The following is a 21,620-nucleotide window of genomic DNA, read 5'->3' on the forward strand; positions in this document are numbered from 1 at the left end:
TTTTTTGGTTAAATGCTCTTCTTGGCCACCTTTTAAGACTTATGCAACAATAATAATAATATTCAAATGAAAAATTACATGGTACGCACTTTTTATTTCTTATGTCTCCCTGTGTTTTTATTGGCTTGGCTATTGTGGTGGGTTACTCTCTCACTCTCTCCCACTCTCTGTCTGTTGGCTTTGTGGAAATTGTCGTGACATATCAATTGAATTGTCGTTTAAGCCATATTCAAAAGGTAAGTATAAAACACTTAAGCCCTGAGCCGGCGCTGCACAGTCTTTGTCTTTGCGCCAACGTCATCGCCATTGCCATTGTCTTTTCCTCCGATTACGAGACCGACGAGCGTCGTTTGTTTTTGTTTCTTTTTTTCTTTTCCTACGGTATCGGTTAAACGAAATCAATTACAATTAGTATAAATCATGTTGTCTAAAGCGTTTCTACTGACCTTGCTGGTCCTGGCCAGTCAGCAGGATGCTTGCAAAGCACAATTATCCTTCCACAACGATGCCCACACAAATTCCTTTACACTAAAAACACCCGGACTTCAGCATACATACACAAGATACTACGGAGCGGCGGCCAAGCAACAGGCACAGCAGGAACAGCCTCAGAGTCAGGCGGCCGCCAACCAGGTTCAGAGCCTGTCCCAGGATCAGGCGCAAATTCAGCAGCTGCAGCAACAACAATTGCAATTACAACTGCAACAGCAGCAACAATTGGTGAGTTATTCCAAAAGAAAAAGAAGAGAAACGCTCGTAAAACAGAAGCAAGTCAGAATTTGTATTTGGAGGACAAAAAAAAAAAACGTTTCATCAATTTTACCAACAAGCGAAACAAAAAAAACAAAAACCACCTCTGAGACAAAAAAATTGTGAAATGTTTTGAGCGTTTTGTTGTTTCTGTATTTGTGTTGCACATTTTTGTGGAGACTTGTATTCTTCATTCGGACTCAATGATCAGCCGCCAATAGATCATAGTCCACCCGACATTGGTTGCATGACCTCACCGAAACCCATTTGCATGCCTCCTTTGATCTGCTGGCCCAATATTTCCACACTTTGTTCTTGCTTCAATCCACCGCCCGTTTCGATCATCTCTTTCACCTGGGACGCGGCTAACATAAGGCCAGTGCTGAGATCCTTGTAAAAGAAAATAACACTATTAGAAGGACAAGATTAAGGGACTTAATTCCAAATTAGTCCCACCTGAGGTCGGGCCATGGTGTAGCCCAAAAGTAATAGTAACCAAGTCCAAACAAGAGAATTCATTTTGAGGAATGAGTACTTCAGATGCGAGATGGGGCTTATTTAAAGCTTTTATTGAATCTAATTAGCACTAGCATGACATTTGGCAATGTTGCGTTGTTTTAATTACTCTTCCTCTCTCTTTCTCTCACTCGTGAAGTGTCTCTGTTTTGCCGTTTTTTGTTAGTTTCCGGTTGCAAATGACTTGCATAATGCACACAACTGGTGTGCATTGATCGCTCTGTGATAATCTAAGTAGTAATTACTAGTGCCAAGTCAAATTATAGCTTGTTCATCATATCCCACATTGAGTGGCTTTTCCAAAAAATACGAGCTTCATTCTCATTACAAATGTATAAAAAAAAAAAAAAAAAACTCTCTTCAAAGTAGTTATATAATTGTATCAATGCAAAACGAAAATGAAATTTCAAATTCCCAAATTCTAATTTATTGAAGCAATAAAATAGCTTAATTGTTTGTTGAAAATACTTCAGCATCGCCATTATTTATGTCTCCATAACCATAGGGTTGATCATTGCCATCTGTGGTAAAGAGATTCTTGAGCTCATTGAAATAGTTATGAAATGAATCCACCATCGATTCCCAGGCATTTTTCATTTGCTGTCCAAATTCCTTGGCTGCCTGACCCAAACGTTTGTCCAATCTCGGCTCATCGGGATAAATCAAATGTGGTCGCACATCGTCATACTCATTGGAGTACTCGAAATCAACTTGCTCATCCCCGGCCTGGGCCAGCAGCAGCATTGTGGCTGCAATCACAATAACGAGCACAAAGCTGAATGCGGAAGTCATTTGGCCAAACTGATGACCCGCCAGTCATGATTCGGTCTTTTTGTAAACAGCATTTCATTGCATTTTGGCTACGTGTACGATTGAAATGCGATCAACTGATATGAATCGACACTCTCAACATACTAGAGAGTGTTATGGCCAACTTTTGAGATTCATCTCGAATGTGCCGGAAATTGTTTAGCTAACATAACCCAATTATCGTGTTCTAGCACACCAAAAAAACAATTAAATGAAACTCAAATAATTCTATAAATTTATAATAATGGCATTATAAGCTATATTTACTTGATCAGCATGATTAAAAAAAAAAAAAACACAAAATGTGACGGACGGACGAATGAGCCAATTAAAAAATAAAAAGAAAGTCCACGGTGTCATTTTTTTTATCAATTCTCTTAGTTGTAATTCACATCTTGTTCGAGAGCTTCATAGTAATCGACCTGCTCACAGGTCGATTTCTTCTATTGAATGACCACAAAACTTGTCAAAAACAAGTTTTTCTTTTTATGCCGTTTTAAAATACATTCTTCTACAAAGTCCTTACAAAAGTTCTTAAATTTGATATTGGTTTTTAATTTTCTTCTTTTTTTTTTTTTTTTTTTTGAATCCCTTTGGTTTATTATTGTAACAAAGAACGAAAACATAATACAAATTACTTAAACATATGTGGTTTATCCAGTTGATTGCTTTTTGAGGTCTATGATGGTTCAATTGGCTGGCATTTGAGGTGGGGCAGCTGGTCCCGTCGCCTGCCCCGCGGCGGAACTGATCTTTTGGCGCACTTGCTGCACCACATCGACGACATTGTCGACAAATCCGAGCCACATGCCTTTGATGCGATCACCCAAGCCAATTGTTTGTTGTCCACCAGCCTCCTGTGTGGCCTGTCGTCGACGACGATGGAGCTTCTTCTTGGTTTTCTTAGCTGGATTGACACGCGACCGGGAGGCATTGTTGGCAGCACGTTTTAAAGCTCGTCGTCTTCGGGCATCGACATCATCATCATCGGCGGAAGATTGGGTGGTGGTTGCCGTCATTTTCCAAAAGCACGGTTCACGTTTCACTCGATGCAAGTTGATATGTCTACGCCGGCGACGACGACGACGCTCCTCCGAGGAGTCATCGTCATCGCTAGGCGGACGCATGGCATCGCCAAAGCCCGCAACAGTTTTTGAATGCACCGACATTAAGGGATTGTCGAAATTCATAGACCGATTGATAGCTGCTCCGGATTGAAGGGCTTCTGCTATATTGCCAGCAATATTCATGGCGCCCAGGCTCAATTTCTCAAAAGGATTTGAATTCTGCGGCCTGCTCCATACAACACTGACGAGCAGACATAGCCCGAAACCAAAGCCAACTGTCGCCTGGAAATGCATCTCGTAACTGCTTTGATCACGGCACAAAATTTCACTATTTATGTGCGACTAGCTCCCCGTTTCGATAGCGTGTCGAGCTTATCGGAAAAATGACTTGAAAAACAATTGAAATGAATCAAATGAATTGATACAAAACAAAGTAGGCCTTGATATTCACTTTCCCCTAGTTCAGGCTAACTGGTCCAGTCAGTCTCACTTGTTCGCTTCATCAGATCGGTTTTATTTCGACTTTTTTCCTTTTATTTTTTTTTTCTCCCAAATAAAATTCTCTTTGTAAATCTCGGCATTTGGAAAAAAAAAAAAAAAATAGTAAACAAAAATTAAGTCAAAAGGATAATCGTCAATTGGTTCGAAAAAGTAAATAGTTATTAAAGATAAGGATAAACGGTGCAGAAAATGAGAACCAGCAATACACGTGGAGGAAATGGCGCTCGATTGGTAAGCACTCAATAGGAAAGTTTTGCTAGATTAGGATAGGGGGAAGCCTTTTCTCTTCATCGCCGTTAAAAGGATTGAATCGATTATTAATAGCTGAACATACATACATTGCCTTTCTTTTATATAGCAAAATCCAACTCAATACTCCAGCTTTTCCCCTGCGGGAGTACAATATCAAACTGTCTATCCGCAGCAGCAACAACAACAGCAGCAGCAGCAGCAAGGAGCGCCCTTCGGTTCAGGATTGTCAGGAGCAAGCTCAACTCGCGGCGGAGCCAAGGTCAAGTCAGCATTTGTGCCAAGTCTGCAGCAGCAGCAGCAACAGCAACTTCTTGCCCAGCAGCAACAGGCAGCAGGAGCCGGCGGAGCAACGGCACTCAACATGCCAAGCTACGCGGACCAGATGCAGGCAGCCTTCCTGGACTACCAGCGCCAGCGAGTGGAGTTTGAGCAGCAGCAACAGCAGCTGCTGCAGAAGCTCTATCACTACTATCCCGATGTATCGGGAGCGCTGGCAAGCCAAACTGGCAGCCAGTCGGCAGCAACAGCAGCATCCGGAGCGGCGCCGACAAGCGGATCACGTTACGTCCAGCGCCAGTCTGCCAACCTTAATGGACTGCAGCAGCCGCAGCAACAACAGCAGCAACAGCGTCAACAGCAATCAGTCCCTAGTTTCTATTCAACCCAGCAGCACTTGGGATTCATGCAACAGCAGCAGCAGGATGTGCTGCGCGACCAACAGCAGAGTGTGGCCCAACAGTTCGCCACCAGCCAATTGGCCCCCACAACAACCCAGAGCTTCGGCATGGCAGTGCCAATGTCCTCCGTATTGGGTACTCCATCGTACCAATCTTCCCCCGAGGTGTCCCATGTGAATTTCAGCAGTGGTAATCTCAACTATAGCTTCTAAGTGTATCCAATCTATCCAATCTCTTTACATCATTCTTTTTCGCATTCCTTAAATTATGTAATAGTTTCTCATATATTTTTTTTTTTTTTTTTTGACAATTTTCTGCATTTTGGCAAGAATAAATTATTAAAGTGAGTGTCATCTGCAATTGACAGAAGTTTGAATGGTGGCAAAAGTTTCATGGCTAAGAATGTATCTAGTAATCAAACCTGGAAACCAAAAACTATTTAAGCACACCTCGTATCTAAATGTCTTCAGATTCCTTCTATTTCAGTTGAAACTTTGATTTCTTTTTGAATCTTAGGTATACAAGGGATTTGTCTTTCATTCCTTGGTGTTGTTGCCTTTGCGTTAAACGATTTTTCTAATGACAAACCATAAAAAAAGAAAGAAAAAAAAAAACAGAAAAACCCAAGTCAAATGAAATGCTTGTAATTTTACGATTACTCCATGGGCCATAAAATAAACAACAAAATATGCAAAAAAAAAAAACGAGAGGAGGAAAGATTTGTGGTATGGGCTAAGGAGCTAGAGGAGAAGAAGCTGGAAAGTATGTACATATATTGTCGCAGGAAAATCTATCTAGAGTCAGTTAATCATTTTACTGGGTCAGGTCGAGCCACAGCGGCGGACGACTCAGCTGTGGTTTGTCGGCAGGGGGGGTAGAGGGGCTATTAAGCCCAAAAGTTGAACTTTTGAACTCACTCACTGACCCCGTTTCTATCTGTGTGACCCCTCTGCACCCCAGCGAACCATTTGCCAACGCTCAACAAAAAGTTGAACGCGCGTTTATTGCTCTGCGAATTATTTTGGCCTTTTTTTTTTTTGTTTTGGGTGCGGCAATGCGAGGCTTTTGCATTGGCACAGATTAAATAGAGGCTAACTTTGTCTCCATACTCGAAGCCAGTTTACCTAGACCCAAGATGCAAGGACCTGACTTTATATGTAGAAAGATAAACATTGAGAATCACAAGAAATCCTTTTCCTTTTCTCTCTCCTTTTCCCTTACCATTTTTCTTCTTTTTATACCCTTGCAGGGTATTATAAAATTGGTCAGTTGTTTGTAACGCACAGAAGGAGACGTTTCCGACCCCCTAAAGTATATATGTACATATATTCTTGATCAGCATGAGAAGCTGAGTCGATGTAGCCATGTCCGTCTGTTCGCCTGATCGTCTGTGTGTATGCGTTTTACTCAGGCACCTTAAGAGATATCGGGCTGAATTTTGTGCTTTTTATTATCTGGCGCTGATCAAGTATGAGAATTATCAGGATCGGACTTTATCATATAGCTCCAGAACAAACATTTTCATAAAAATTGGAGCATCGCTATGAAATTTACATATGTGATAATATAAGATATAAAACCCCAGATCCCAATTTGAATCGGATCGGATAAATATAACACAAGTTACAGTCAATATAATAATCTCTGCTCTGCTCCCAGCTCTGCCGTCAGTGCTGCTTGCTGTCTACTACGTCATACGTCATCAACAGAGCACGTGCTTACACACACAGACGCAACGCTACATGAACTGTATGTGTATGCGTGCGTTGCTTTGCTTAGGGAATGAGGGAAGAGTAAAATTGTTTTGTTTTGTATATCGATGAATTGAGTTGCAGGGAAAGAAATTTCAAAATGTAAAAATACATTTTGAATACAAGGGTATATAAACTTCGGCATAGCCCAACTTAACTTCTTTGATATTTTTTTTTTTAAGTGTCGCAGAAAACCCTGATACATATGTACATATGTATACCTGTCATAAGATTTCAATCGAAGCAATCGATATATGTACATATGCACGTGCATTTATCGCTTTTTCTCTTTTTTTTAAGTGTTGGAAAGCAATCTAGTCTCCTCGCTTTTAGCTCTGATAATAATATTAAAAGTTTTGTGTTTCTTCAATTTTTTTTCCTATTCTGTTTAAATTTTGTTTTGCTATTCTTTATTGCTTGGACAATGGCGAGTGTTTCTGGTTTCCTATCGAGCATAATGCCAGCCATGGATGTTAAGAGCAGTCAATACCGTTTGATCAGGTACATCCTAAGGCATTCGATGAATGGTCGACCCATTCGGTCCATCGTATTAAAGAATCTGGCTGGAGGAGCCCGCAAGTTCTATTTGGGCTTACCATCGCTGACACGTGTGCTGAAGAATCGTTTTGGTGTCATCCTGAAGGCCATAAGAGCTCCGAAATCTTTTTTGGATCTCACGTTTTGTGACATACGCCAAGGAACCAATGGAAGAAGTCGATGAAGTGCATCCAGAAAAGCGTCCCGGACGCATTCTATTGAAATATGTTCTCACCTATCTGTTTCTGCGTGGTGAGAAAGTCGAGGACATTGACCTGTTCAATACCCTCAGTGTTATGGGTGTTGATGTCGATGGCAATGACAGATATTTTGGCCCCGGAATGCGTAGTCTCATTGAGGACGGTTTCGTTGATATGCAACTATTGTATCGCGAGTACTTAATCATGCCAGGCAATCGCCCACCCCTGATCTACTACTCATGGGGCGAACGGGCTCAACAACTATTCACCTATGAGATTGTCGTTCAATACGATTATAAGGAGGTGATTAAATCCTTGAAAGAAATCAATCGGGAAGCGCTAAATGAAGATCTTGATGTTACCCACCCTCCTGAGACTGCTTAAGCTTGACATTTTATCCATGTACTTAAATAAAAGATAAGTTTTCGAAAACGTCAAAATCAAGGTTGTAGTCTTATTGTCTGTAGTTGGCCAAGCTTTAGATAATTAGATTAGTGACATCCAGTGGAGTCAGCTCTGCTTTGACCCACTGTGCCTTCAAATCAAATAAAAAGTGTTTAATTTTGCTTTTCATTTGCTTAACTCACATAAAATGGTGGTTTCACAGACCTGGATCAAAAATGGGCAACGCCGACTTCTTAAGCCGATGCCCATTACCACAACAAGGCGAAGGCAACACTACAGAAGAAGTGTTAATGATTGAATGGGCCGGAACACCACTTGTCAGCGCCCAATCTCTAGCATTACAGACGAAGAAGGACGCGCATTTATCAAAGGTTCTGAACTGGGTGTTAAGGGGATGGCCCAATGGAAAAGTTGATCGTTCAGATCAGCTCTACTCGTATTTTTCTCGCCGACAGGAGCTTTCAGCAAACAAAAAAAATTCTTGTATGGGGCAACCGGGCTGTGATTCCCGAACCATCTAGACCGGCCTTACTTCAAGCGTTGCATGTTTCACACCCGGGGATTGTAAAAATGAAAGCCATGGCTCGAAGCTACATTTGGTGGCCTAATATTGATGCTGAAATAGAGCTACTTGTGAAACGTTGCAATCTCTGTCAGCAAAACCGAAACGAACAGCCTCATACAACTACACATCATTGGGAATCTGCCAGACAACCTTGGTCACGCCTTCATATAGATTTCGCTGGCCCCTTTAATGGGAATACCTTCTTACTAGTCGTGGATTCATTTTCGAAATGGCTTGAAGTCTCTGTTGTGAAATCTACATCATCTGCTGCTGCCATAAAATTCTTGAGACAGCTGTTTGCAAGGCACGGATTACCGGACGAAATAGTGTCAGATAATGGCACTGCATTCACGTCTGAAGAATTCAGGATCTTTATGAAAAACAACGTGATTCGACACATTTGGTCGGCTCCATTTCATCCTGCCACAAATGGGCAAGCCGAGCGCATGGTACAAAGTACCAAGAATTACCTGAAAAAGTTTGACAGAAATCTTAACATAGATCTAGCACTGGCGCGGTATCTTTTTAGCCAACATACTACCCCTCACTCCACGACAAATCGTACCCCTGCAGAACTACTATGTAATCGAGAGCTTAAGTCACATTTCGACAAAATTCAACCCAAGGAAATAACATACGGAAAGGTCTGCGACCCAACAACTGAAAAGCAGTTTTCTATTGGTGCTCCGGTTTGGGTCCGTAACTACGCCCTCGGTCCGAAGTGGATAAAAGGCGAAATTGTGGACCAAACAGGCCCCATTTCATACAACGTTCGTTTACATGATCGCCGTATTATTAAACGTCATTTCGACCAACTTCGCCATCGGGTTCCTCCTGTCGAATGTACTCAAGACACGGAATCAATCGAACTACCTGCTGAAGATGCAGTCTCGATATCTGATGATATACCCGACTGTCCTAAATTGTCTGAACCGGCACCATTGTCCCCAGCTCCAGTGACTCCTCGCAGATCGAGTCAGAAAAGACAACCCCGGAATTCTTTAACCCATCTAGGTGTTAAGGGGTGTTATGTATGTGACCCATCTCTAAGAAGCTGTTATCGTCGCACTGTTAAAAAGGTCTGTTAACAGCTGCTACAACTACGAGGGACTACTACTAAAACTACGAGGGATTTCTACTACTGCACTACTACTATAGATACGAGGAATTACTACTACTGGACTTCTACTTCTACTACTACTATAACTACACATCCCAGAATTCTACTGTACCATTATCTATTAAAAAACCATATATATATAAGTTTGCACAAACACAAAAGTAATATATTTTGTTTTTTTCTTTATTTATTAGTTTCTTCTCTTTACATTACGAAAAACAAATATGCAACTTTTTTTTTTTTTTTAAATATACACATTTTTGTATATTTATGTATGTACAGACAGAACAATAGTCAAGTACATGTACATATATATATATATTTAATTAAGTATGTATTTGGATGTATAATTTGTTTAGTTGTTTTGGGCGAGAGGAGGGGAAGGAAAGGTTCACAATTCTTGGGGCTCAAAAGAATTGCTAAAAATGGATTATGGCCATTTGGCCATTCATTCAATAAATACTCGTAGGTATGTCTATTAGTTGATTCAATTTATCTATCATCATGAGATCAGATCGGGTCATCCAAGTTATCTCTATAACATTAATAAATTGTTACTGCTGGTTTTGTTTTGATTTGATTTCGATTATGGGTATAATTAATAATATATATATATAAACATATATATATATATGTATAGTTTTGTGTAAGTGATAAACATTTCAAAAACATTTATTTATTTATGCACAACAAGTTCAAAACACAATGCACAAAACATTTTGTTGTTGTAACATTAATTAAGTTTAATTAATTAATTAAGTTATTTATGTTTTTGTTGAATATTATTTAAGTTTTATTTCATAGCCTAGGTTTAAATTTCGTTTTGTTTTGTTAATATTTTTTCCGTTTTGTTTTGTTAAGCTTGGCACATTTAAAAAACTTTTGTTTGTTTGTTTTTTTTTTTTCATTTAATTTTTTGTGTTGTTTTGTGTTTTTTTTCTTGGTTTTTTTTTATTCTCAGGTTGAAGAATATTTCATAAAATATGCAGAGTAATTTAATTAGTTAAATTTACTGAGCAACTGATATTCAAAAATATTTTTTCATTGTATTATATATATATTTATGCATATTTATGCAAATATATATATATATATATGTATAGGGACAATTGTATAGACACACACACACACACACATTCATATATGTATGTATGTATGTATGTAAGTGTGAATATATATTTTGATAACATTTTCAACATCTGGTTTTATTCTCACCAAACTTTTGCAAGTGTTAACAATGCAAACAAAAAAAAAAAAAAACATTTATTTATACATATGTATATATAGAAATTTCCTTTCATTTTTCTTTAGTTTTTCGCAAGTAGAAAAGTTTTGGCGGAGATTTTTCTCCTTTTTGTTTATTTTTTAACAAATTTGTAATCTAAAGCTTTTCGTTTCGTCGTCTTAGAGCTCTTTTTTGGAGCTTTTTATAGCTCGGCAAATATATTCTCCCTAAAATCCAATTCCGGATGAGCTGAATGCGTCGAGCCATGGCCATAGTCCCGTGACGATGACTTCATGGAACTGCGGGCAGAGCCAGAGCTGAAGCTAGAGTTTCTTGGACTACTTCGTCGCATGCGGCCCTCAATGACGGCCATTTTATTGAGTGGCTGTGTGGGATCCAGTTCACAGAAGGCTCCAGCTATCAAATCCGTACCGCTCAATGAATTGAAGCTATCCCTTTTCGATGATCGCGATGACATGGCCCCCCCACCCATCTGATGATGTGAACTGGAGCCGGAACTTTTGCGGCTTAAGCGTCTTGTGTACTGATACTGATAGGCGGGCGGAGCAGCTGCAGCAGCAGTGGCAGCGGCGCCACCCTGGACTTGTGTGGCAGCAGCGGCAGCAGCAACTTGTGGTGGCAAATTTTGACTTCCACCCGGCGTGTAATTGTCATAGAAATCTGTGGGTACTTCCTCCTCATCTTCGGCTCCAACAGTTGCGGTCACCATGGTTCTGTCTTGCGACCCACCGCCCGTTTGGCTAAGACTTGAGCACATACTGTACTCGGTACTGGGCTGGCTGCTACTGCCGCTGGACATGCTCAAGGGATCACTGCCGGGCATAACCAAGGCCAGTGAGCCCTTATCATAGCCATAGACTGATTCACGTTTCGGTTTGGGGGAACGTTGTGCGTATAATTTCTCAATGTCAGGTAATTGTCGACCAACTGGTCGCACCTTTTCGGCCTCCCTTTCGCGTTGCAACATCTCCTGTATATCCATACTTCGTTCCCGTTCTAGCAGATCAATAATTTCCAAATCCCTTTCCAGAGTGCTTGAAGAAAAGGTGCTACTGCACTCGCTAAACGAAACATCCTTGTGCCTCAAGCTGGAGGCGGGCCAACGCTGAGGCGGCATGCCACTTAGCACGGAGCTCTCTTCCCCATCACCGCAATAGCTGGTGCTGCTATCATCCAAATGCTGTCCACTGTTCCCATTGCAATACGTGGAGGCCGTAATCTGTGACACCGAATTGCTGATACTCTCCCTGTGTCTCTCACGCTGACCGGTTGGTGCATTGTTGGGCTTACTGCGGCTGCTGTTGTTGCTACTACTGCTCGGACAGGGCTTGCTGCGGAGCGCACCATGCCCGCTGCTGTGCCCACCATGTCCGCCATGTGACGTACCATCCGAGATGATATTGATTTTCACATCATGCTTCTTATTTCGCATATCCTTGCCCAGATTGTTAACACCAGTTCCATCGGCTGTTCCCCTACCACGTTGCCTATCTCGTTCTCTATCACGTTCCTTGCCAATAGTTCCGGTGGCAGTCACAGGGCCAGTTGATCCTGCTTGTCCTTGTCGATAGGGAGCACCACTATAACGATCATTGCCCGCATTATGCCCACCATGCCCGTAGCCACCACGATCATGGGAGAGCGGAGCGGCCACACTGATCTTACCACCGCCTGGCTTCTGATTCTCCGATGGCAAACTAGTGGTATTTGTGGGCTCATCCTTCTCAATGGAATCCTCACGCGAACTAGCCGTACCAGCATCGCTGCGTCGTTGGTTTTTCTGCTTGCGTTTCGAGGACAAACGGAAATATCCACGAAGACGCTCTTGTTCATCTCTGAAATGGAAACGCAAATCGATTCGAAGCGAAATACATAATGATAATTTTGATTCAAAGCATTATCACCTGGGCAGAATCTGGGATGCATAAATGCATGGAAATATAACTGTGGGTAGAAATGCCACCCAGACAAACATCAAATAGGTCAAATCGAAATGCTTCTGATTCTCATAGGTCTCCTCCAGTGATAGACGAGCGAAACGCAGGATCATTAATGGACAGAGGCAAACCACTTGGGTGGCGGCCATGCTTCCAAAATTACGTTGCTTTCGCTTCTCCCGATGAACATCCAATTCGGCACTGTATAGGTCATAGGAACGAGAACTTGTCCCTCCTCCATTGCTCAAGCCGGCCACGCCTCCGCCACTGAGGGTGGTACGTGGCTCTGTCGATGCGCTCGATGAATTCCTGCCAAGCAAAACAACAACAAACAAAACCAAACCAAAAGCATAAGCAAAGGCAAAAGCAAAAAGTGTGTAAAAGAGTCAAAAAGTTAAGCGAGAAATCAAACTCATTAAACTGCCATTGCGCTGGGGATGGCTGGTTGTGGGGTTCGGGGGTGTTCATCGTTGGGATTGAGCTCATTAGCAATACAGTGGCTCATGGGTCGGGGGTAATAGGTCACGGTTTAGCAGACACAATTCTGATTCTCTATGGCCAAGTTTTCACAAATTGTCTGTGTAGAGCAAATAGGGCTATCAACTCGTTAAGCAATTAACTTTGCAACTTATAACTACAAATTCTATCAACCATATTTTAATTTACCTACTTTTGCCTTTGTTGTTCTAGCAAAATCCAAAGATGGAGTAAAATAGTAAATTTAAGATCATAATTTTTACAGAATGTGATCATAACTTTAGCTCCACTAGTAGATAGGTCTATGCCGTTTAAATTGATTCTCTTAACTTGAGGCAAAGAATTCCCTATGGATGCATTTTATCATGCAGTACTCGTTGATGTTTTGTTTGCTTGTTTTTTTCTCTCACCTTTGTCGCATACGCAAATCCGCACGATGCTCGTACATCATTACAGCGAATGGTCCTTCCGGAGGGCGTAGTTCTTGGGATGTGCGTATGTATAGATACGATAGCAATATGGCTGGTCCACAATACCTAAGAATAGGCAAAATTTAATGCACACACACACACACACACATTGTCATTTAAAATGAGCATGAAGAAGAGTGGAAAGTTTAGGAGGGACTGGGTCATCAAAGAGGCCGTTTCGAAGTGAACTTACATGAGCAGAAACAATCCTCGAGTGTATTCATGCATGTCATCCATCAAGTTGACCACGCATAGGCCAATGCCAGCCAATTGGGGCATATAGTCCTGCAAATAGAATATAAATTGTATCAAATTAAAGACTTTCCAAGTCGAATTGATTGAAAGTTTCGCTCAAATTGATTTTATAATTACAAGTAAGAACGAACAATAAAAAAAAAAAAACCAAAAAAGGCCAGCTGAAGGAATTGCCATTGCCTTGCCTACCTCCCACCTCAGTGCACAGCCCCTGTCCCATAGTCTTGCCACGCAACATAAACTTGGCGTGCCAACGTGTCTTTCTTTGACATATTATAAGCTATAAGTCATATATTGGTTTGGAATGTGGCATGTACATACATACATACATACATACATATGTATGTAACTATATATGGATAGATGAATGTATGGACAAGTACGTACGTGGGTACCAACAATATCGATTGCCATACACAAAAACATTAATTGAATGAACTTTTACGCCAAGGAGCACAAACGAAAAGTTCCATTTTGGCCCCGGGGTGGAGACCTTCTACATCTCTTACACACTTTCCACTGAAAAAAAAAAGGAAGAAGAAAACCTGTCCTCTTTCTCCCCTATGCCATTCCCATGATGTGCGTACCTTTTTGCCGTGCAAAATATCTTTAAAAGGTATCGCATGGGTATAACAACTTTTGCAATGTACACAGAAACAAGGTCAACGCATGGAAAATCACCACTTTTGATTGTAGTGGTGCCTTTAGAATCTATCATTTTATATGGGACATTTTGTATTGACCATTTCTTAAGATCTATGCCTACAGTGAGACTGTAGAGATCAAAGTTTTCTGTTCAATGACTTAAAGATTACCTTTTTTTTTTTTTTAGTATTAAAAGTGTTGAAATCGTTTGCAGTTTCAAAGATTCACAGAATCCTAAGTTTTGAAGCATAAGAGTATTTACAAGTCGGTGCTTTAATTTGTAATTTTTCACACTGTTTCAATATTTCTCCTTCGCTTTCTCGCGTTTATGTCCTTGTTCCTGGCGTTGTTCCCCTTCCCCTTCCCCGTTGCCTTTACCTTTCCCAGATCACCATCTCTTTTGGCAATGGCAATGGCAATGGCAGATGTCATGCCATCCCCTCGCCATACACCCTCTTAATTGTATTGTTTGCTCACTTCCATCTTCATGCCCCCAGCCCCACACAAGCGAACTCCAACCCACAAGGTGGGAGATTACTTTGCCGCGATGTTTCGCATAATTGTAATTACATATGAATTCGCGCGTAGCGAAAACTTTTTCGATGCTACCAAGGAAATTAAACAAAAGCCGGAAATGAATTTATGGATGGTAGTGTTTAAAGTTATCTTGTCATTAAACTGAAACTTTTGGTATAATAACCCACCGTTCCATCCAGTGCACTGGTTAGAGATGGCTGTTGATTCAATCCACGAAGACAGGGAGATCAAATTCAATCACTAAACAAATCACTTGATTACATTTTGCATCCTAATTGAGATTAATGTTAAAACGATTATCGAATTGCACCTGACTCTGGGTTAGATGCTCTTCAAGTAGAGGCCATCAAATTTATTCCACTAGATTGCTCATCACACCTGATCGAGGGGGGTGGGGTAGGGGGCCAGGATGATTTCGTGCAACAAAATTTTTTCGCTTAGCAGCTTGCCACTTTTTTATTAAGTTGTGTGTGTGTGTGTGTGTGTGTGTGCGCGCCTCGTGACGGGGAGGGGCAGGGGGGTGGCTAAGTAGAAAACTGCCAACTCACTGGCATAAGGAAAGAGTTCTCGTAAATGATTTTGTATGAATAACTATTAAAAAGTTTTTAGCTCCCTCGATAGCAACAGCAGCAGCGGGCAAAAACTTGGGACGAACTTTTAAATAAAATTGCTTAAGCTTCAAGTATAAACTATATACATAATATATATATATATATATATGTATGCATATATACTACATGTATATATATGTACATATATAAAATGAAAAATCTGATGTGGCAAAGTTTTTCACTGCCTGAAATTTGTAATGAAACCTTTTTTGTATAATTTTTTGTTTTTTTGTTGCCTTCTTACTGTGGGACTCGAAACGCTCTGTCCCTGTTCCTGGTCTGGTTTATGGAATGTTGTTGTGTGTATGGAGTGGGTGGTGAGGGGAGTAGAGTGAGCTTGGAGGAGTAGTACCCCGCCGCAGTCATTTGGGTAATGAACTGTTAGCGCTTGCTACAATCTGGCCAAGAAATCTGTTTTGAATTCTTTTTGCCCAAATGCAAATATAAAAGACAACAACAACGCGAGCCCAAGACGTTTAACGAGGAAGCCCAGCGCCAGTGATTTTATTAGATTGGATGGTTGTTGGCGGCAGGCACGAGGGGAGGTGGAAAAGCAAAGGAATGGAAACGAAACTCTGTGGCCAACCGCGACGCCTACAAAGACAAGTGGCGAATGGCAAGGATGGGTATGACAATAAAGATGAAGATGATGATGATGCCAATGGGTAGTGGTAGTAGTAGTAGTTGATGATGACGATGATGAGGGGACGGGATGGGAGATGCTGCACACAATTTAACGAGTCTTGGGGGCATCTATCTCTCAGTTATTTGCCTTTCTTTCATCGCATTTGTACGAAGTATGTGTGTGTGTGTGTCTAAAGACATTTTCTAATTAAAATAAATTTATTTCACATAATGTTTGAAATATTTTGGTTAGCATATTTCAACTTTGACTCTTTATGATTTCTTTTCTTTTCGTCATAATCATCATCATCATTAACATTAGCTTCATCATTATCATTGTTTCCGTTTTTCTCCGTGATTTTCAAGCTTTATGGCATCTTGGAATTCGGCGCTTTCCATCTATTTCTTTCATGGGTTTTCCTTTTTATTATATGTTTTTCACTTGACCCAAGTTATGATTTTTTCTTACCTAAGAAAGGAAATGACAAAGTTCGTTTGCTTTCCAGTTAATGCGATTGATTCGCTTTCATGCTGAGCACAAATCAATTTGAAGACGGCTCATAAACAGTTTATACGAATGATGAGGATGTGGATGATGAGGATGCGAGTGCCACGAACGGATGCGGATGCGGATGTGAATGGGGTTGGGATTGGGATTGGGAACATAGGAACAAGGATGATGCCCTTCAACAAGTGGCCAGGACATTAAATAATGCTGGCGTTATACTTTTATTTTGCTGTTTGATGGGCGTGGCACAAAAAAGGAAACGATATTTACAATTTAGCGCGCGTTTCAAATAAATTATTGACTGCCAATAAGCGAGAGAGTGAGCAAGAATAAGAGACGGAGAAAGTGAGACGGACTGCCTCAAGGCAAACACATTAATAACAATTTATTTCCTGCCTGCAGGACACAGAGACAATAACCCATGGTAGCTTGCCACCAAAATTGTGGGTGGAAAAATGATGAGTCTACTAGCTGAGCGAGTTTGAGTTATGGAGAGCCAAAAATATTATTATCCTTTTCAGTGTCGTAATTTTGACTTTGACGAATTGTAGCTAAAGCATAAAACTTGAAAAGGAAAGCACTTAATAATAATTTACAAAGTGGAAGGGAAAAAAAATAACCAAAACCAACAAACCGTGTAGAATTCGGGTCTGGTCCAAGTCGCTGTTCTTTAAAAGGATCAGCAATTGAGATTTGGATCTTGATTTGGTCTTAGCTAAATGCTCAAGCTTAACTATCAATTCAACTTTAACAAACCAAAAAAAAAAAAAAAATAAAAGAAAAAAGGAAAAAAAAAAGGAAAACTGAGTAAACTTTTAACCCATCCCAACCACGCACACACGCACAAAGATAACCCATCCTGGAGGCGGAAAGAAGGAAACTTGCTAAACAACTTTTCGGCTTTTCCCTTTGCGCATTTATTTGTCTCGTTTTACTCAAAGTAAAAGAGAAAAAAAAAGGAACCGAAAAGAAAAGGCACATAAATTACATACATATAAATGCGACTTCCGTTTAAACCGGTAATCAAACAGTTCTTCAAAATCTACTTTCCAATCATCCACCATCATTCAAGTCATCATCATTATATTGAGCAACCAATAACATAATTAACAGTATTAGATAAAGGAGTTGGAAGACAACAAAAACCCTATTCATACGATCCAAAAGTGACTGAAAAAGAAGACAACAAGAAAACCACTTAAAAATATAACAGGAAATCATAATTGGCCATGACTAAAATGTGTCTGAGATTCCTTTTTACAAGTCCTTTTGTTCTTTAGTTTTATCAGCAAAGTCAAGATGAGAATCGTACAAGAATCTGTCTTAAACATCGGAGTATTAAGCCATGTTTAGTCATTTGGAATGAACAAATAGTTAATAAGAAGAATAAATTGATTTTACAAATTTTTTATGTCTCTAGACTTAGATTACTCATACGACACGTGCGACATAATGTTTTAAAATCTTGTATACAATAAGTGCGAATACAAAATGGTTCTACCTCTCTAATATCTATATATATTTATGAATCATTACGATCATGTTCCTTTAGGCCATTGTAAAAATTATAATGGACTTAATTCTATGTGTAACGAGCAGCCGAAATACATTTTTCGAACTAATCAAATGTATTTGAAGCCACTTGAAGGCATTCGGTTTACAGGTGACTGCTTCACTTCAGACTTTAGACAGAGACTAAAAGATGTAAAAACTTTGGAACTTGTAAAACCCCTAAAGATACAGGAGTCATTTATCTGGTTACACCGCGTCTCATTTGACTAGAAGCAGAGGGCTAACAGTGCTACGTTTATATATGAGATGAGGTAATGGGGTTTCGGTTTAGAAAGAATTGTCTTGGCATTTTTATCCCGTCAAAGCATTATTTTGTGTGTTGGCGAAAAGACCAACCATAACGCTGACATATGTGTTTGTGTGGGTATGTGGGTGTGTGAGTGTCTGGGTGGGTGCACAATCTACATTCATGTTCCAGAGGGAACATTGTTAGCTTATTAACTTGCTATTTACCTGTACAAAAGGAGCAATGCAAATTGCCTTAGAGTCAAAACAAATTAGTTGGAATGGAATGGTTGCTCGTTGTCTGATTCTAGGTTGATTGCATTCATAAAAAAAGAAAGAAATAAAAAAAAACTCACACACAAAAGACAAGAAAAGAAAATGTTGAATGGGAATACGAATAGGAATGGGAATAAAAATGGGTGTGAGCGAGTGGAGGGAATAGAAATGAATGATGGCATGGCAACCATCATTTAGTTAAGAGATGACATAGTCAACATCAACATTCCGTGAGTGTGTGAGTGTCCCTGTGTGTGTGTGTGTGTGTGTGTCTGTGTGTGCACCAAATGTAAACTCGATCTTTCTCCTTTTTTTCTTAAGTGGGATGAGGGGAATAATTTTATCATACAATTTATGCTAGAAACTTTCTCAACTGCCAGGACAGCAGCAAAAAAAATAACTCAAATGATGAAATATTTCCCAGCGCATCTCATATGGTCAAAACTATCTACCATCAAGAATAAAATGAGCAAAAGATAACGACTAGTAAGTACACTATGTATTGTAAGTTACATTGAAACGGAATGATAGAAAAATCAATAGGTTAGAAATTGAATTGAAATGAATCTGCTTACTTTCCTTTGCTGTCTATCTTTATCCACCATGACCAATCATCCTCTGAGAAAAAACGGAATAGATTTGACTTACAGTTAACTCAAATGTAGTTCAGTTTACTACACTTTCTTATTTATTTGTTTCCTGGCACACTCTGCGTATACGTTATGGGTGGCAGATGAAGCTGTTGCCAAGTCGAAATAAAATCAATTTTCATTCAATTGTTCAAAAGTAACTAAAAGAGTTTTAAGTAACAGGCATGGCTAAGAGTATGCAAATTTCAAATGTTTTCATTTGAGTTAGTTCCTTGTCTTGTCTGATGTCTCTGTGCCTCTGTGTGTGTGTGTGCAAATGAGATTGTTGGAGCTTATTAATAGCAAAACGTAAATTTATTTCACAACAGATTGTGCTTTCTAGATAAAAATAGAATATACCTAGTAAATGTTTGTATGACATTTATAGATAGAGACAAGAGCAAAATTCATAGGGTTTTAGTCCAAATTTATTCGGCATTTTTGCTTTTGTTTTTCTCTCCTTTTCAGGGGAACTTTTGGGGTAAATAAAAGTTTTAATGCTCTTTAGCTGTTGCTGCTGGCAAATTGCGTGTCGATGGGTGGAGAAATGCTTAAATGGCAGCAAACTTCATTGATTTTACGGGTAATAGAATCGCCCCGTTTGTAGAGCAATCAAATTTTATTACCTTCTTTCCTCTCACATCATTGCCATCCATTGCCACGTTCACATCGCGAAGTCTACAGACTAAAATGAAGTTTTCTTTTACGTGTTCGATGTTTTTTTTTTTTTTTTTTTGTGACATTGAACCATTTTAAATACTAAAAGGTAAAGCTCTCCATTGTTTGCCATCACCATTTCCTTTGGTTTCACGCATTGCCAAATTCCGGGTAAACGTTTTACATATTGTAAAATAACAACGTACTCGTACGACGTACATATAGAAATTCAGGAAACGAGAGCGAAAGGAGCAACAATACGTTATAATGGAGCACAAAAAGTGTACGGGCGAGGGTGGTTCATTTAGTTTTTAATATCAAACAGAATATATACATATTCGGCTAGAAACCTAGAAGGTGTAAAAGGCCAAATATATCATTGTTTGATATCTTGACTTAGCCGTGACGGAGTTTCTGTTCCTTTCAATTCCTATGAATTTCATTTTAAGTTCTTTGCCCAACTTTTTGGACATCCTTCGCGATTGTGAAAATTTTTGTTAGCAGGAGCACATAAAATGGCAACTCAAATTTCGTTATAATATTTATGCGATATTCTTGTGTGTCTGTGTGTGCGTGTGCCTTGGGCACGCTGAGTGTCTGTGTGTGTGGGCGTGTCTTGTTAAGACATACATTCAAATAAAGATATACATTCGATTCGATGCTTGCCAAGTGCCGCATTTTAAAGCCAAAGATTTCACAAAAGTCCTGGCCCCCAAATGCGGTTGATGTTGAAGTTGAATATTGAAGGTTAAGTTGGGTTCGAATGGGGTTTTTGTTTTCACTTTTGAGACTCAATGGTTTGAGCTTTGGTTACCCACCTTACCGCCAAGCTACCAACCAATCTACCAATCTACCTACCTCACTTCGTATGTACATATAAATAGTATCGTAAGCAGCTTATTGTTGTAAATCATTTGTTTGGTAGCTGTTTGGTAGTCCCAGTCAATGGGTTGACTTTATTTTTCTGGTTAACTGACTAAAGCTCATTATATAGACGAATCGAAAGTAAATGGAAAAACTCATAAATAATGCAAAATGTGTATGTATTATGAATTGGAACGGAATACATAGTAAGGTGAAATTTTGAATCTCCTTTTAATTTCAATTTAAACGAAACTTTTCTATTACGATCCATTACTAATGTCTCAGCAGAACGATAAGCCTGCTGGCTGGCCCTGTTAAGGAATTAAGGGATATGACTACTGATACTTTTGGGTTATAAGAATGCCCACCTAAGTCTGAGGAATGCAACAAGTGCCAGAGAAAGGCTTGTTCTTCTGGGCAATTTCAGTTAAACAAAGCTTTATTTGGCCTAAAGCAAAATTGTGTTTAACCACACTAAAACATTGTCTTTGGTCACCTGTTTCAACTCAATGAGAAGCCTCTTCCATGTATGAATCATGACTTATGAAAATAAGCAAATGCAAATCAAAAGACTAGACATAATACACACTAAGGCATACATGTGACTGTGTGTGTGTGTTTGTGTACTTCACGCACTAATTAAAAGTAAATAAAAACGACTCTATAATCGTCATGCAATATGGAAATATTGTGCCTACAATATTCCAGTTGTCGTCTCGTTACAATTTCTTCTTTTTTTTTCGTTACGCAATGGATAAATAATTAAAAAGCAATGCGCATTTCGTAATTTTTGTAATTTAAATAATAAGAAAACAATAAAAAGCAGACAAAGGCAAAGACAAAGCCAAAGCGGAGCCCAGCCGAGATTATAATGTAAATAAAGACCCCAAAGGTTAGGACCAGCCAAATGACCCAACGACCAACGAAGGAGACCCA

General features: G+C 39.7%; 5 protein-coding genes and 1 long non-coding RNA gene across 7 annotated transcripts in view; 2 read left to right on the plus strand and 4 right to left on the minus strand.

Moving 5' to 3' along the window:
• Positions 1 to 369: 369 nt before the first annotated feature.
• LOC137586844 (uncharacterized) lies at positions 370 to 4,933 on the plus strand. 2 transcript variants are annotated; one of them, XM_068303022.1, is made up of 3 exons: positions 370 to 591; positions 670 to 720; positions 4,003 to 4,933. In XM_068303022.1, exons 1-3 carry the CDS (start codon positions 421 to 423, stop codon positions 4,783 to 4,785), a joined length of 1,005 nt encoding a protein of 334 aa, XP_068159123.1. In that variant the 5' UTR covers positions 370 to 420; the 3' UTR covers positions 4,786 to 4,933. The 2 variants fall into 2 exon arrangements, with proteins under 2 accessions (XP_068159123.1, XP_068159122.1); XM_068303021.1 differs by lacking the exons at positions 370 to 591; positions 670 to 720 and adding an exon at positions 3,622 to 3,875.
• Positions 881 to 1,305, minus strand: LOC137587274 (uncharacterized). The gene is made up of 2 exons (XR_011033909.1): positions 1,207 to 1,305; positions 881 to 1,140 (listed from the first exon to the last, which is right to left on the minus strand). It is a non-coding gene; the product is annotated as an uncharacterized lncRNA (long non-coding RNA).
• LOC137582472 (uncharacterized) lies at positions 1,714 to 2,058 on the minus strand. The gene has a single exon (XM_068297042.1). The coding sequence runs from the start codon at positions 2,056 to 2,058 to the stop codon at positions 1,714 to 1,716; it is 345 nt and encodes a 114-aa protein (XP_068153143.1).
• LOC137587133 (uncharacterized) lies at positions 2,655 to 3,435 on the minus strand. The gene has a single exon (XM_068303398.1). It carries the CDS (start codon positions 3,324 to 3,326, stop codon positions 2,766 to 2,768), a length of 561 nt encoding a protein of 186 aa, XP_068159499.1. The 5' UTR covers positions 3,327 to 3,435; the 3' UTR covers positions 2,655 to 2,765.
• A 1,815-nt stretch (positions 4,934 to 6,748) lies between the features above and the next one.
• On the plus strand, positions 6,749 to 7,445 carry LOC137583857 (uncharacterized). Its single transcript, XM_068299011.1, has 2 exons — positions 6,749 to 6,955; positions 7,023 to 7,445. The coding sequence occupies exons 1-2, from the start codon at positions 6,749 to 6,751 to the stop codon at positions 7,443 to 7,445; spliced, it is 630 nt and encodes a 209-aa protein (XP_068155112.1).
• A 2,798-nt stretch (positions 7,446 to 10,243) lies between these two features.
• LOC137586757 (uncharacterized) overlaps positions 10,244 to 21,620 on the minus strand; it is a 37,513-nt gene continuing 26,136 nt past the window's right edge. Inside the window, exons 4-7 of the mRNA XM_068302905.1 lie at positions 13,475 to 13,566; positions 13,222 to 13,347; positions 12,302 to 12,643; positions 10,244 to 12,232 (exon numbers count right to left, since the gene is read on the minus strand). Of these exons, the coding sequence (XP_068159006.1) occupies positions 10,579 to 12,232; positions 12,302 to 12,643; positions 13,222 to 13,347; positions 13,475 to 13,566 (2,214 nt within the window). The 3' untranslated portion in view covers positions 10,244 to 10,578. The remainder of the gene's footprint in view (positions 12,233 to 12,301; positions 12,644 to 13,221; positions 13,348 to 13,474; positions 13,567 to 21,620) is intronic.

Source organism: Drosophila tropicalis, unplaced genomic scaffold (assembly GCF_018151085.1).
Source record: "Drosophila tropicalis isolate 14030-0801.00 unplaced genomic scaffold, ASM1815108v1 contig_158, whole genome shotgun sequence".
Taxonomy (NCBI): Eukaryota; Metazoa; Arthropoda; class Insecta; order Diptera; family Drosophilidae; genus Drosophila; species Drosophila tropicalis.

What these genes read in the sequence shown, in the direction of transcription:
- LOC137582472 (XM_068297042.1), bottom strand. Translation starts at nt 2,058, where the DNA reads ATGACTTCCGCATTCAGCTTTGTGCTCGTTATTGTGATTGCAGCCACA.
- LOC137586844 (XM_068303022.1), top strand. Translation starts at nt 421, where the DNA reads ATGTTGTCTAAAGCGTTTCTACTGACCTTGCTGGTCCTGGCCAGTCAG. An exon ending in GAGCGGCGGCCAAGCAACAG is followed by an intron (nt 592 to 669) that starts GCACAGCAGGAA and finishes GCGCAAATTCAG; the next exon opens with CAGCTGCAGCAACAACAATT. An exon ending in TGCAACAGCAGCAACAATTG is followed by an intron (nt 721 to 4,002) that starts GTGAGTTATTCC and finishes TCTTTTATATAG; the next exon opens with CAAAATCCAACTCAATACTC.
- LOC137587133 (XM_068303398.1), bottom strand. Translation starts at nt 3,326, where the DNA reads ATGAATATTGCTGGCAATATAGCAGAAGCCCTTCAATCCGGAGCAGCT.
- LOC137583857 (XM_068299011.1), top strand. Translation starts at nt 6,749, where the DNA reads ATGGCGAGTGTTTCTGGTTTCCTATCGAGCATAATGCCAGCCATGGAT. An exon ending in TGCTGAAGAATCGTTTTGGT is followed by an intron (nt 6,956 to 7,022) that starts GTCATCCTGAAG and finishes ACATACGCCAAG; the next exon opens with GAACCAATGGAAGAAGTCGA.